This window comes from Oxyura jamaicensis, chromosome Z (assembly GCF_011077185.1).
Source record: "Oxyura jamaicensis isolate SHBP4307 breed ruddy duck chromosome Z, BPBGC_Ojam_1.0, whole genome shotgun sequence".
Classification (NCBI taxonomy): domain Eukaryota; kingdom Metazoa; phylum Chordata; class Aves; order Anseriformes; family Anatidae; genus Oxyura; species Oxyura jamaicensis.
Window position 1 is genome coordinate 39,741,735 of NC_048926.1, and position 13,657 is coordinate 39,755,391.

The 13,657-nt window shown below is 40.5% G+C and overlaps 1 protein-coding gene across 3 annotated transcripts in view; it reads right to left on the reverse strand.

The window, feature by feature from the left end:
• Positions 1 to 2,900: 2,900 nt before the first annotated feature.
• SMC5 (structural maintenance of chromosomes 5) overlaps positions 2,901 to 13,657 on the reverse strand; it is a 48,864-nt gene continuing 38,107 nt past the window's right edge. Inside the window, exons 22-24 of one of the 3 annotated variants that reach the window (XM_035310840.1) lie at positions 7,459 to 7,638; positions 7,272 to 7,367; positions 2,901 to 4,401 (exon numbers count right to left, since the gene is read on the reverse strand). In XM_035310840.1, the coding sequence (XP_035166731.1) occupies positions 4,261 to 4,401; positions 7,272 to 7,367; positions 7,459 to 7,638 (417 nt within the window). In that variant the 3' untranslated portion in view covers positions 2,901 to 4,260. The other 2 variants (XM_035310841.1, XM_035310842.1) reach the window with 2 other exon arrangements.

The window sequence follows — 13,657 nt, forward strand, 5'->3', positions numbered from 1 at the left end:
CTTAGAACAGAGATGGATTTAATTCTCTTCCCCATCTCCTTCCTCCCCAAATTATGATGTACTGAATCCTGGCTTTATTCTGATTTAGCAAGGCACTGGGAAAAATGCTTCTGTAACAAAAAGTTCTAGGAAAATTTATTTTGGACATTGTGTTTCAGTGAGTCAGAACCTAAGAGAGTAATTTTGGCTCAGAGTTATTTACAGTGAAGCTGGACTGCCAAGGTTCCCCCCGCCTGTGATGTAGGCTCTCCCTAGACACCTCCCATCAGGTATTATGCCAGTCAGATCAGATGAAACTACAGAGCACCTTTCAAGAATCAGGCCAACTAAAGTCAGAAGAGAAGACGGGGAACTGATGCACATAACATCAAAACTTCCATAAAATTAGAAAATATTTTGATGTATTTATTGGGATGCTGCTGAGTCAATATAGCCCTTCAGTTCAGTGTGGTGCTCCTTCCCCAGCACAGGGACTGTTAGAAGTGGTGGATGCAGTGACAAGACTGGGAATTTGCTTTGCCTGGGAATTGCATTAGCCACTCCCTGGGAACAGCCAGAGAATCCCCGCTCAGCTCAGCGAACAGTGATCATCTTTAACTACAGATCTACCTCCCCCATTTCCTTCCCCCCAACACTAATCAATCCCTAAGTATGGGAATGCATCAACACTGTCAGACATCTTAACGTCACCCACTTGTATGTAAAAACAAAACAATATATTTCACAACTTACACATCTGCTAGCTCTAACACTTTGCTTTCAAGAAGACACAAAGGAATGGCACGGGAATTGGACAAGGAAGGTGAAAATTAAGATGTGCTATTAAGAGATGTTCACGTAATTAACATGCCTTGCTAAGGGAACAAACAAGAAACTGCAGGCTCATGGAGGAAACCCAAGTCAATTTCCACAAACAAGAAGAAGCAGTGTTTGAAGATGGCCCAGAAGCTTCTAGAAATGGAGCATCGGCCAGAGAGCTTAATAACTACAGAGGGCACTTAGCATAAACCATCAACAAGAGCCTCCTGTAGACTTAATTCTAAGTAGTGTTAATTCTGAATAAAGTTTGCTATCAGGCCCAGAGCAGATGCATAGTCTGGCCTCTATCAAGCACCTGCCATACTTGTCAGTAAGCATGCTGCAGCGCAGACCAGTTCTGTGTGTCTCACCACCTCTCACTAACTCCAGAGACCATAGAATCAAAGTTCTCAGATAGCAACAGCCTTAACACATTTCATTTAATTTTTCTTCCACTAAAAACACAAGTATCAAGAAAGCATTGTCATTATGCAAGGGTCTCTCTTCGTTCTAGTCTGCTACTCCATCCAGCTACAAAATCGTTCCTAATTAACAACATACTACACAAGTGACACTTTCAGTCAGGAAATACAGTACTAAAAGCTGATTCATAGAAGCTTTTCATTATTTTGTTTCTCAAAATTGTTTTATTTCTCCCAGCAAGTCACAATTTCCATGCCACTTCTCTTTGTCTCAGTACTTGAGCAGACATAAGTGTCAGACTGTGGATGATTATGGAAAAGGATATTTACCATAGCCTTCAGCTGGTCTAAACAACGGGAAGGAGTACATATTTTTGAAGAAAGCCCAATTTATACTTCAGCTGAAAGGACTATTTAGTGACTTTCCACTTCTATATTTTTGAGGTACTGTCTAGTCATCAGGAAAAGCTGGATACTGCATGTATATTTAACCTACACTCCCACTCATCCCCTCTTCCTCAGTTATACTGAAATTAATTTTACCCATTTTTATAGCAAGAGGGCCTGAGGAACTGAATAGCAGCAAAGCAAGAACAGCAAAAAAGCTGACATCAGTGAAGCACCCATAGGTAAGCACACGTAGGGGTAAGGAATGCTAGGAAAGGCTATTGCTACCCACCCTAAGTCACTTAGTGTGGATTAGCATCCAGTCCAAAAAACTTTTTCATAAGCCAGAGGAGTTCTGTACATGGACAAGGATGCAGCTGTTACCAATTGGAACATGTGTTTGGGAGGCACACAGGCTCTACAGCCTGTCTGCAAATGGCGCTGGCTGTTTTTATATACAAATATGTTTTATAGGTCTTTTTTATAGCCTTTAGCTAGCAGAGCTCCTGGATAATGATGCTCTGCTGGTCAGTAACATGACAGTATTGTATGGTTTTGCTGCTTGTTACAACGTCTGGACAAAAGCAGTACATATCCAGAAAGTGGGATTTTTGAGACAGGATCTGAAGTAACATTCTCTTGAAGGAAGTCACATTTGCATTTCATACTTCACTTAGCCTGAAACATGAGCAATGAACACAACTCTAGGAAGAAAACCCATGAACTTCTACGATGACAACATTAAGAATTGATAATCAGTGTTGTCTAGCCACAGATGAACCGAAGTCCTAACTCATGTGCATGTAAGTAGTTTCATCTGATCAAACATTTAAAAACAAATTGCACTTTTCATATAGCAATCCTCAGAGACTAAATGGAAGATGTTTCCATTTAATAATAATAGTAATTAAAAAATTAACCTTAAAAGTTTGGGGTTAGGAGAAACCAAGCATTCTGAAGATCAAAGAACACATTTAAAACACAGATCTTAAAGTGGACAGATAGGCCTTGTAGCTTCAATTAAGTCAAGGATACTCCAGGCCTTGTAGCTTCAATTAAGTCAAGGATACTCCACCAGCCCACTCAGTATCTGGACTAGAGCCTGAGTTTCCACACTCATTTGCTTCTTCTGTCAAATATTTTTGTAAGGAGACTAATCCTCCTGGAGCTAATTCCAGGAACTCATTTCACAGTAGGAGCTTCACTGATCAACAGCAGCCAGTCTTCCGGCCAATGATGTAGGAGTATGCAGTTCTTCCCTTAAAGACTCCTTTATTCAAAAATAAGAATTACTTACTTTTAATACATGAAATCATACATATTCTAGCTTAAGTTCTGCAGTAGGTAACTTTATTTCTAACATCTCATTCTCATGTAAAAAGCCTGACATATCAATTTTACTGGCAAAGTTCGCTGGGCAGGATGCTATTAAGAAAAACTCCCACTCAAAATAAAGCAGACACTGAATTATGTCTAAAATTCTGTTGAGACCTACTCTCCCACTGGAAGAGAGATATTTTCTGTATATTTTCAGATGTTGTCCTGGGACTCTCTTATTTTTATGTACATTTTAGGTAACAATCATAGTTCCCATTTCTTTACAGATCATACTCTTCACAATTCAGTGTTAAGTTTATTTTTTTAATAGTTAACTAAATAGCCAGGACTTTATTTTAGGTATTCAATGGTCTATTGATAGTATCTACTTAACTATTAAACAGCTGTATTCAACATTCTATTGATAACATCTACTTCCAAATATTTAACAGCTATAGAGAAAACTCCACTTACGAATTTTAAAGCTATCTGTTAAAAATCTATTATGTGTCCTATCACTCCAACACAGCTAAGGACTTGTAAAAAGCCTCCTGGTCACCTATTACCAAAAATATATCCAGTTTCACTTTAAAAAGTTAGACATTGCTTAGCTTTACCTCTGCAAGATAAATATCTCATTGTTTAATTATTTAACAACTGGCTCTCCGTCACAGCCTCCATGCCATAGAAAAATAAAGATCTTATCCTTACAGGAAAACAAAATGGAACACTGGCTAAAAAATAATCACAATAATAAAGTGTATTACTACAATTATAATATATTCCTTATATCAATTTCAGGTATATTTTCACTAAACGAAAAACAATATACAGCTAATTAAAAACCACTCTCTTCCCATACATCTTCTGCTTCATTCATTAAAAAAAAGTTTCCCTTTCAATAGGAAAAGTTTGGAGAACAGCCTTAACTGTGTTAGTGGAACACAGTTTAACAAAACCAAACTCCGGGTTTAGAAAAAAGTAGACTTTGGTTTAATCCAATATAACCTAGAAGAATTAACTGTTTTTTTGATGTTATATTACTGATAAAACAGCAAAATACAAGAAACTCCCTTTTTATTTAAAGATATTATTTAGAAAAAGTAGGTTCTTTGAAGAAACAGACTATTACAAAAGACTTGAAAAAAAACACGCACTTCAAATCTGTTGTGTTTTTACACAAGCTTTAAGAATTAAAGCTCTCAATTTTTTTACAGGTTCTCATCTTTCACAACTTCTGTGAGTCTTGAAAGCCTGATGTTCCAAAATGTTCTACAAAATTATATATTTCATATATACATGTACATACACATATATAAAAATATATATATACGTATCACTGTTCATCCATCCTTCCAAGTCGCCGCCGCTGCCTACAGAAAGACTTTAAGTTCCATTTGTTTGCTTCCAACATATAAGGTCCATTGTAGACAAACAACACTGTCATCTTGTCATTGTAAGTGAGATTCTGTAGGAGCTGGGGAAAAACACAAAACCCAAAGTCAAAATCGCTAGAAAAGATGATGCTGCCCGTAATCTAAAAGAAGAAGGTTAACATCAAGCCTTAGACCTTGAAAGGTCAATACTGCAGGATCAATTTTATAACCTTTCTGGCAGTTGATGTGTAATTTGTTCCCATATTCCCCCAAAGAGAATGCATTCATCCTTCAGGTAGTTTCCATGTTTCACTATCCTTACTATGACAAAGTGTTTCTTCCTGCCTAAGCTGTACCTTCTTGCTGCAAATGAGGTCATAACTTTTTTTTGCCCAATCCACTATAGGCAGAGAATATTGGCTCCTTTTGCTTTTTTTCTGCCAGGGCTAAGGAGAGCAGGAGGGGAAAGTTACCTGGGGACAGGTATTATGGATTATCTCTCTCTTCAGCCTCACACTCCTCTGAGTTAAGCAATCTCCATTAGTTCAAGCTCAAAACTTTCAAAATTTTTTACAAGTTACAGTGATGTCTTCTGAAATATCTCCAGCCAGTGTTCTATTTTTTTGATGTGTAGCAACCAAAGCTGGACACCTACCATAGCTCAGGTTTTGTCAGTGACAAGCCCAGGAGACTGACAGATTTCCTACATCTTACAAGCTGTAAGGCTTTCTTCAGCTCTAGGGATAACTTTTAGCCATTAACTTATAACTCAACTTGTCACCCACGGTAACTCCTTTCTCTGCAGTAACTCCTACCATAGACCAGATACTGTTGTTAATTATTCCCATTTAAATCCCAAGTCCTGTGTTTACGTGTTCTGAAATACATCCTGTTTTCAAATACAATTAACTAATCTAAGATTATTTGGAATTCTAATCTTGCTCTCCAGCAGAGAGACATTCACTCCCTGTATGATGGTTATTTGTATCAAAAAATGCTGCTTTTCAAACCCAGGACTAATTTCTGAGGAATGCATTCAGCTCATCTACTCATTCTGATAGTGTATCACAACTATTCAGAAAACAACTTCTGTAAACAACTCTACCACATATTATTCTACGCCCCTTCTCTTCTGTAGTTTGCATAAAAAACAGCTGGGAAAGGTGTCAACATAAGGTAACGTAATGAAAAAAAAAACAAAGACTACTTTTCCAGTGTACAACAGATACACATAAAAGGAACGTAGCTTAGTATGGCAATTCATCTTTTTTTTTTTTAGTATGACGTTAAGTACTTAATTTCTATGAAGTAATTATATATAGCTTAGGCTCAGGAACTGCAGATAAGCCACTGAAAGTGCTGGTGCAGATTCCAGCTTTCTCCTCAGCCTGCTCTGCACAGCCTTTTAATCATCCTTGGAGGAGGCCCACCTGAACCACCTTGATTGCTAAAATCTTTACATGAAGTGCTACTTCAGTACTACTCTTTCCAGTAGGCCACTACAACTTTACCATGTTAACTGTGTGCATGGTTATCTACTATTTGTGGTTCATCTTTTTGGAAAAAATATTAGATTATGCAAAAAAAAAAATCTTCAGTCAACTCTTCATAAAGCCATCTCTTGCTGATGAATAGGGGTCCAACATATACCTTGATCTTCCTCTTATCAAGAATATTAAATGGATATTTACTTTTTTTTTTTTTTTTTTTTTTTTAAGTATGTGAAGCTTCTTACATCTCGTTTCTCATTTTTGCTCTGATCTGGCTGGCTGGCTCTCCACGCCCATTTTCCTCCTTATCAATTAAAACATTGATTTTACAGCAAGCACAACCCTTAAAAGAGACTTGGAAGTCCTAGACAGTCATCTTCTAAGGCCCCATTTTGATATTTTCAATATCCAAATGACTCTGTTGTTCCTTAAAGTAGGAAAGAGGGAAGAAAAGCAGAGCCAGTGATAAGGAGACGAATCACAAAAAGACAAAAAGAGACAGATATACAAAACAGGACAGAAAAATAACAAAGAAGAAATGATCAAACTGTGTGGAGGTAAATAAAATGCAGTATCAGAAGGAATAATAGCAAGCATCAGCTTCCTGCTACTTTCAGTCCGGTAAATGCTGTAGGTGGCTTTTCACAGGTCATTCAACTGCTCTTTAAAGAAAAGTATAGCACATACCACTAGATTTTCTACATTGCAGTAGTAAAGTAGGAGATGCAAGAAAAGTGATACCTTAAAAAAGCATGCAAGTATTGATCATTTGCCTCCTTGGTGTACAAATAATTTTTTGTGGTTCTAGCTGTCTTGCATCAAGTTGAACCTCCATTAACCTCCATTAAAGGTGCAGCTGAACTGCCACCCAACTTACTAGTCTCCTCAACATACATCCTCCAAATTCATTAAGTCAACTAAATTTTCTTGTTGTTGTTTTAACATACTACATGCATGATTATGCACTGACAGCTCCTGACTGAAAAATCCTCTTGCAGCCATTCTCCATGGAACACAGCACTGATCCTTTCTAAGCTTATAAGCCTCTATCAGTCAACTTCTTGACAGTTTTCTTCCATTCCCTTGAGACTCCTCTACTTTCTATACCAGCAAAACTAGCCTCTTCCACAATGGTTACCTGATGTGTTTAGAAATTGTCTCTGCTGTAGTTACAATTCTTCCTAAGGTATAAGCATTCTATTTGATAGTCTTGTTACATTGTATCCCTATCCACTGGTCCTTAACTTGCAGTTCTTCCACACAAGCCACAGTTCCAGAATGCTTTTAAAATGGCATAAGCCTTGGTTGTATTAATTCCTGGTAGGACCATCCTTACATGGGCAAATTATGCTACAGTTATCCATTTAATATCATGGTCTGGCATAAAACAAATGAGACTTAAGTTATACTGTGCTTATAGGGATTCCACCACAGAAAACTCAACTGCCATTCACGGAAACTTTCATTTTTCAGCCACATACCTTTGGTGTAATGAGGAAGTACTGAGATGTGTTTTCTTTACAAGCAGTTTTCACAACCATTTCAAAAACTCTCCTCTCATTCACTGGATCCATTCCCTAAGAGGAAAAAAAAATATGAAGGCTGTTCTCTACATGATTTCATAAACTTCTATATAATACGTGATTATTTACTGCACTAGATCCTCACCTGATTTATTTCATCTACAACCCTAAAAGGACATCTGTTGAGTTCCTGTAGAGCCATCAGGTACAACATAGTTGAAACGCTTTTCTCACCTCCACTCTGATGATAGGGAGTCAATTCATGAAGTTCAGTGCTGCTATGGAATTTGACTCTTATGCGAATCCCATATTTGTCGTACTCTTCCTATAAAAGTCAGTATCTGTTAAATTCAGTTGCTCTGTATTACAGCTTATTTGACAATGACATGCAAATTAAAGGAAATGTGAAATGTTCTACAAGAATTTACAAACAGCACAGATTCAACTTAGCATCGATATATTCTTTCTGTTTCATACAGTTTATTTAACTTATATTTATTCTTGTTAGAGAGTTCTGCTACACAACTCTGTCACTAAACAGCAATTTGTTCATTTCCAAAATGCTTGCAAGACTTTGCGCACAATAAGGACACAGACAGGAAAAAAAAAGACAGTCTTTGTTTGAAAAAGGAGAAATCAATGACCCTATAAATTCCATTTGTAAAGAAAAAAAATAAAACATCAGGGTGCGTGATGCTATCTACTTAAACAGTGAGGTGAAAACCTACAGCCACGTGTATATGTTTGGCTATGACCCCACTTAATGTTCTCCCAGTCCAAGCAGTGTAAGTAAATCCATCCAAATCTCTTCCAAAGTAAGATGGGAAGCTACTTTTCTTCCACCAGCAGAATGAGATACAGAGCCCCCAACAAAATGCACCATGACAGAAACTTCCCTTTCCTTCACAGTCCAGAAAACAACACGAGGCTTCTGACTGGCATCTTCAAGAGAAAATTGACTCCTGACAACAGTTTGAGTTAATGAGACACGGGTGAGGGAGATAACGTGGTTCAAAAGAAGGCCCATCCAATGAAATCTATTCATGATTTGAGGAAAAAAAAAAAGATCTTTGGGAGTACCTGCTAATCTTTCAGAAGTGAAAAACAGTTGAGAGCAGTTTTCACCTGCTAAACTTCAGAGATCCCCACTGCAGGAAGTCTATACTGACTGCTTATGAAGTCTACTTATGTAGACTGGACAGTCTATGTAAGACATGTTCCTTATCTGTACCTATCACATTAACAAGGCCTACAGGGGACATTCAAAAGTTTCAGGAATTTGAGTTCTAAGAGGTCTACCTGTATTCACTATGGAAGCATAAATTCTGTATCTGGAGGTCACCAACTCCTGTTCAAACAAACAGTACACAGCAGTAATGCTTAAGGTAGACAAAAGAAGTGGAGGTGACTCACTGATGGTTATTTGCAGAATACATCTAGCATTAGAAAAGACAGGTGAGGCAAATAGACAATGAGGAGCCCTTCTCACAGAAGTCGGCACACGCCAGATTGGTTTAGATCACCACATACCACAGATATCAAAAGGCATAGAGAACCTAGGTGACCCAGCAGAGAAGAGTCACATTGTAGGGCTGGCTTCTGTGAAGCACAAGGTCTAAAAACTGCTAAGAAGGAAACCACATCCTCTTAAAACCTCGATCTTAAAACTGTCTTAATTAACTTGAAGCCTGTAGGAATAATGTTTGGGTTCTTTGATACCTTCAGATTTTGCTTTAGGATACATAATGCATAGATGAGATAGCATCTAACATTGGAGAGGATTTATTCTTTACAAGATAATCTGCTAAATCTGAACAACAAAACAGCTTTCGGTGTTCCTGGTGTTTTACTCTATCTGCAGGCAGACAAGTATCTTCAAGACTGAGATGTGTAAGTTATACTGGTATTTACTTTCATGTACTACAAATCTCTGGTGCTGCTGGCATACCGATACTGTAGACTGTAGAAACATGGAACTGTGAGGCTGAGGTCAACCCATGGATGTGCACAAGTCGATGGGGCCGGATGGGATCCACCCAAGGGTACTGAGAGAACTGGCAGAGGAGCTGGCCAAGCCACTATCCATCATTTATCAGCAGTCCTGGCTATCGGGGGAGGTCCCAGCTGACTGGCGGCTAGCGAATGTGACGCCCATCTACAAGAAGGGCCGGAGGGCTGACCCGGGGAACTACAGGCCTGTCAGTTTGACCTCAGTGCCAGGGAAGCTCATGGAGCAGATCCTCTTGGGAGTCGTCATGCGGCACTTGAAGGGCAAGCAGGCGATCAGGCCCAGTCAGCATGGGTTTATGGAAGGCAGGTCCTGCTGGACGAACCTGATCTCCTTCTATGACAAAGTGTCGCGCTGGGTGGACGAGGGAAAGGCTGTGGATGTGGTCTACCTTGACTTCAGCAAGGCTTTTGACACCGTCTCCCACAGCATTCTCCTCAAGAAACTGGCTGCTCTTGGCTTGGACTGGCGCACGCTTCGTTGGGTTAGAAACTGGCTGGATAGCCGGGCCCAGAGAGTTGTGGTAAATGGAGTCAAATCCAGTTGGAGGCCAGTCACTAGTGGCGTCCCCCAGGGCTCGGTGCTGGGGCCGGTCCTCTTTAACATCTTCATCAATGATCTGGACGAGGGCATTGAGTGCACCCTCAGTAAGTTTGCAGATGACACCAAGTTAGGTGCGAGTGTCGATCTGCTCGAGGGTAGGAAGGCTCTGCAGGAGGATCTGGATAGGCTGCACCGATGGGCTGGGGTCAACTGCATGAAGTTTAACAAGGCCAAGTGCCGGGTCCTGCACCTGGGGCGTAATAATCCCAAGCAGAGCTACAGGCTGGGAGATGAGTGGTTGGAGAGCTGCCAGGCGGAGAAGGACCTGGGAGTGATAGTGGACAGTCGGCTGAATATGAGCCAGCAGTGTGCTCAGGTGGCCAAGAAGGCCAACGGCATCCTGGCTTGTATCAGAAATAGTGTGACCAGCAGGGCTAGGGAGGTGATCGTCCCCCTGTACTCGGCTCTGGTGAGGCCGTACCTTGAGTACTGTGTTCAGTTTTGGGCCCCTCGCTACAAGAAGGACATCGAGGTGCTTGAGCGGGTCCAAAGAAGGGCGACGAAGCTGGTGAGGGGCCTGGAGAACAAGTCCTACGAGGAGCGGCTGAAGGAGCTGGGCTTATTCAGCCTGGAGAAGAGGAGGCTCAGGGGCGACCTTATCGCTCTCTACAAATACCTTAAAGGAGGCTGTAGAGAGGTGGGGGTTGGCCTGTTCTCCCACGTGCCTGGTGACAGGACGAGGGGGAATGGGCTAAAGTTGCGCCAGGGGAGTTTTAGGTCAGATGTTAGGAAGAGCTTCTTTACTGAAAGGGTTGTGAGGCATTGGAACAGGCTGCCCAGGGAGGTGGTGGAGTCACCATCCCTGGAAGTCTTCAGAAGACGTTTAGATGTAGAGCTTAGGGATATGGTTTAGTGGGGACTGTTAGTGTTAGGTTAGAGGTTGGACTCGATGATCTTGAGGTCTCTTCCAACCTAGAAATTCTGTGATTCTGTGATATGTACTTTGGGAGAGACTGAAGGTGACCAGGCATAGCTGTACTACTGCAGTTGTGGGTATTCAAGCTTTTTTCCGATTTTTAAGACAGGTCACCTTTCTTACCCTCAATGCCAGGTGCTGCACCTGGGGCACAACAACCCCAAATAGAGCTACAGGTTGGGAGATGAGTGGTTATAAAGCTGCCTGTCAGAGAAGGACCTGGGAGTAGTGGTTGATAGCTGGCTAAATATGAGCCAGCAGTGTGCTCAGGTGGCCAAGAAGGCCAACAGCTTCCTGGCTTGCATAAGAAATGGTGTGGCCAGCAGGTCCAGGGAAGTGATTGTCCCCCTGTACTCAGCTCTGGTGAGGCCGCTCCTCGAGTACTGCGTTCAGTTTTGGGCCCCTCGCTACAAGAAGGACATGGAGGTGCTCGAGCAAGTCCAGAGAAAGGCAGCAAAGCTGGTGAAGGGTCTGGAGAACAAGTCTTATGAGGAGCAGCTGAGGGAGCTGGGGCTGTTCAGTCTGGAGAAGAGGAGACTCTGGGACGACAGAGGTACCTGAAAGGAGGCTGTAGAGAGGTGGGGGTTGGTCTATTCTCCCACGTGCCTGGTGACAGGACGAGGGGGAATGAGCTAAAGTTGCTCCAGGGGAGGTGTAGGTTGGATATGAGGAAGAACTTCTTTACTGAAAGGGTTGTGAGGCATTGGAATGGGCTGCCCAGGGTAGTGGTTGCGTCACCATCCCTGGAGGTCTTTAAAAGACGTTTAGATGTAGAGCTTAGGGATATGGTTTAGTGGAGGACTTGTTACCGTCAGGTCAGAGGTTGGACTAGGTGATCTTGGAGGTCTCTTCCAACATAAATGATTCTGGGATTCTGTTTTTTCCCCTACTGGCAATCAGTTGGCACTTCAAAGACAAATTGAAGCTCTCCCTTGAGGAGTAGTGCTATGTGACTGACAGACATGCTGGAACAAAGCAATACTTACTGCAACTCAAACCATTTACAAATTCTTTTTGGTTACCATTCCAATCTCTCTCACTATGGAAGAAATATCTTCTTCAGCATTTAAAGCAGCTTAGCAGAAGAGTAATTAGCTTCTCAGATTTTCAGATTGTACTTCAATAGCTATGCCTGACAGTCAGGAACCTAAACAGGTAAATCAAGGGGTATGCTTTCAAAACTCTCAAATGCCATTGACCTTCCTGAAGGTGGTCTTCTGCTAAGGAGAGCTAATACAAGGCTCTCCTAATCAGTGTAGATAACCGCGCTATTGCTTAGATGGTCTTGCTCCACCTTTGAAGGATTTGGTACTTGACTATCAGGAGCAGTCTCAACAGACCCACAGTCTAACTTGCTTATGATCAGGAACTGTTATCACAGTGCAGGGAAAAATATGATTAGGTGCACAATTTAGTTCCTGTTTGTTCTCAAACAGATACTTACAGAGCTTTTGCTGTAAAGTAACTGAGCTTCCTGTAGAACATCAAGAACACAACCATTTGAAGTAAGGAGAAATTAAAAACAAAACCTAAGGTCTCCACGGCCCACTGTACATTCAGAGGCACTGGCACAGGCTGAAGGTATGATGGGGAAGTGTACAAGGTTCATCTTGGAGGCTTTGCTAGCCTGTAAGATCAGACCTCCACTGCTTTACTGTTTTTCCTGTGTACTCTCTCCCAACTTAGTTTTACACAAAAGACAGTATTTGTCTAATAGATTTGACTCTGAAATCAAAAGCCCATGTTTTAACATCCTACTGTTTCTTAATACTAGTCTCTATACTAACATTTTAATGCACGGTTCATGTAACAAGCTTTCTCTGTTACTATTCTGTCCCCAGTAATAACTACCACTTTAAATATTTTAAAAGCTGCTTGAGTAATTTACAGAAGAAAAAAAACCAAAACTGTCAGCTATGAGTGTTATGGAATGTATGCATTACTTAAAAGTCTTTAAGATCATTATTACAAAGATCAGCTTAAAACAAAATAACCAATTTCTCTTCAGCCCACCGTGTAGAGCATCATTCCCCAAGGTAAACTGGTAATTCCCTCATAGGTAAACTCTTCTTGTAACCGTTACAAATGGTGTAATAGGCAGGTTCAAGTGATTGCTACTGTTCCAGAACAGCCAAAATGCCAACAGACTTGATTAGAAACTACAGGTAAAACCAAATTATTACAATATTAATAGCAGCTTTAGCCACTAAATGGTAATAAAATAGCACAAATTAGTCAAAAAATAGAATTACATCACTAACATAACAGACGTGAATTACAGCTAAAGTAAACACAATGCTTCTAACTGTGCCTTGTAACAGGAAAACAGAGGGGAAAAAACAGAACTAAAACGCACACTTTCACCTAATACAAGAAAAAGAAGGAAACACGGACAATGATTTGAAATTTCAGATCATGCATCACTCAAGTAGTTGCTGCTTCTCTTGAAGAGTATTGCTCTAGCAGAAAGAGTAAGCATTTCCAAAAATGTAAAGTCTAAGAGGGCATTCCCAAAATCAATCTTTCATGAAAAGATGAAAAACAGCAATTTAGTGATAGAAGAAGTTGAGTAGTTTATTCAGTTATAAGAAGCTTCCAAAAGTCAATGAGTTGAACTCCTATGCAACTGGACAAAGGCTCATTTTCCTTTAGTCAAACCAATCAGGCAGTTCTAGCATAAAGTGTGTGCGACAGTTACAAAAATGAAGAACTTCTAAAGAACATCTTCCCTACAATCCAAATGACAATTTGTTACTTTATATCTACCAATATCTAAGATGGATGAAGACATGAATTCAATATTCTATATGAAAACTA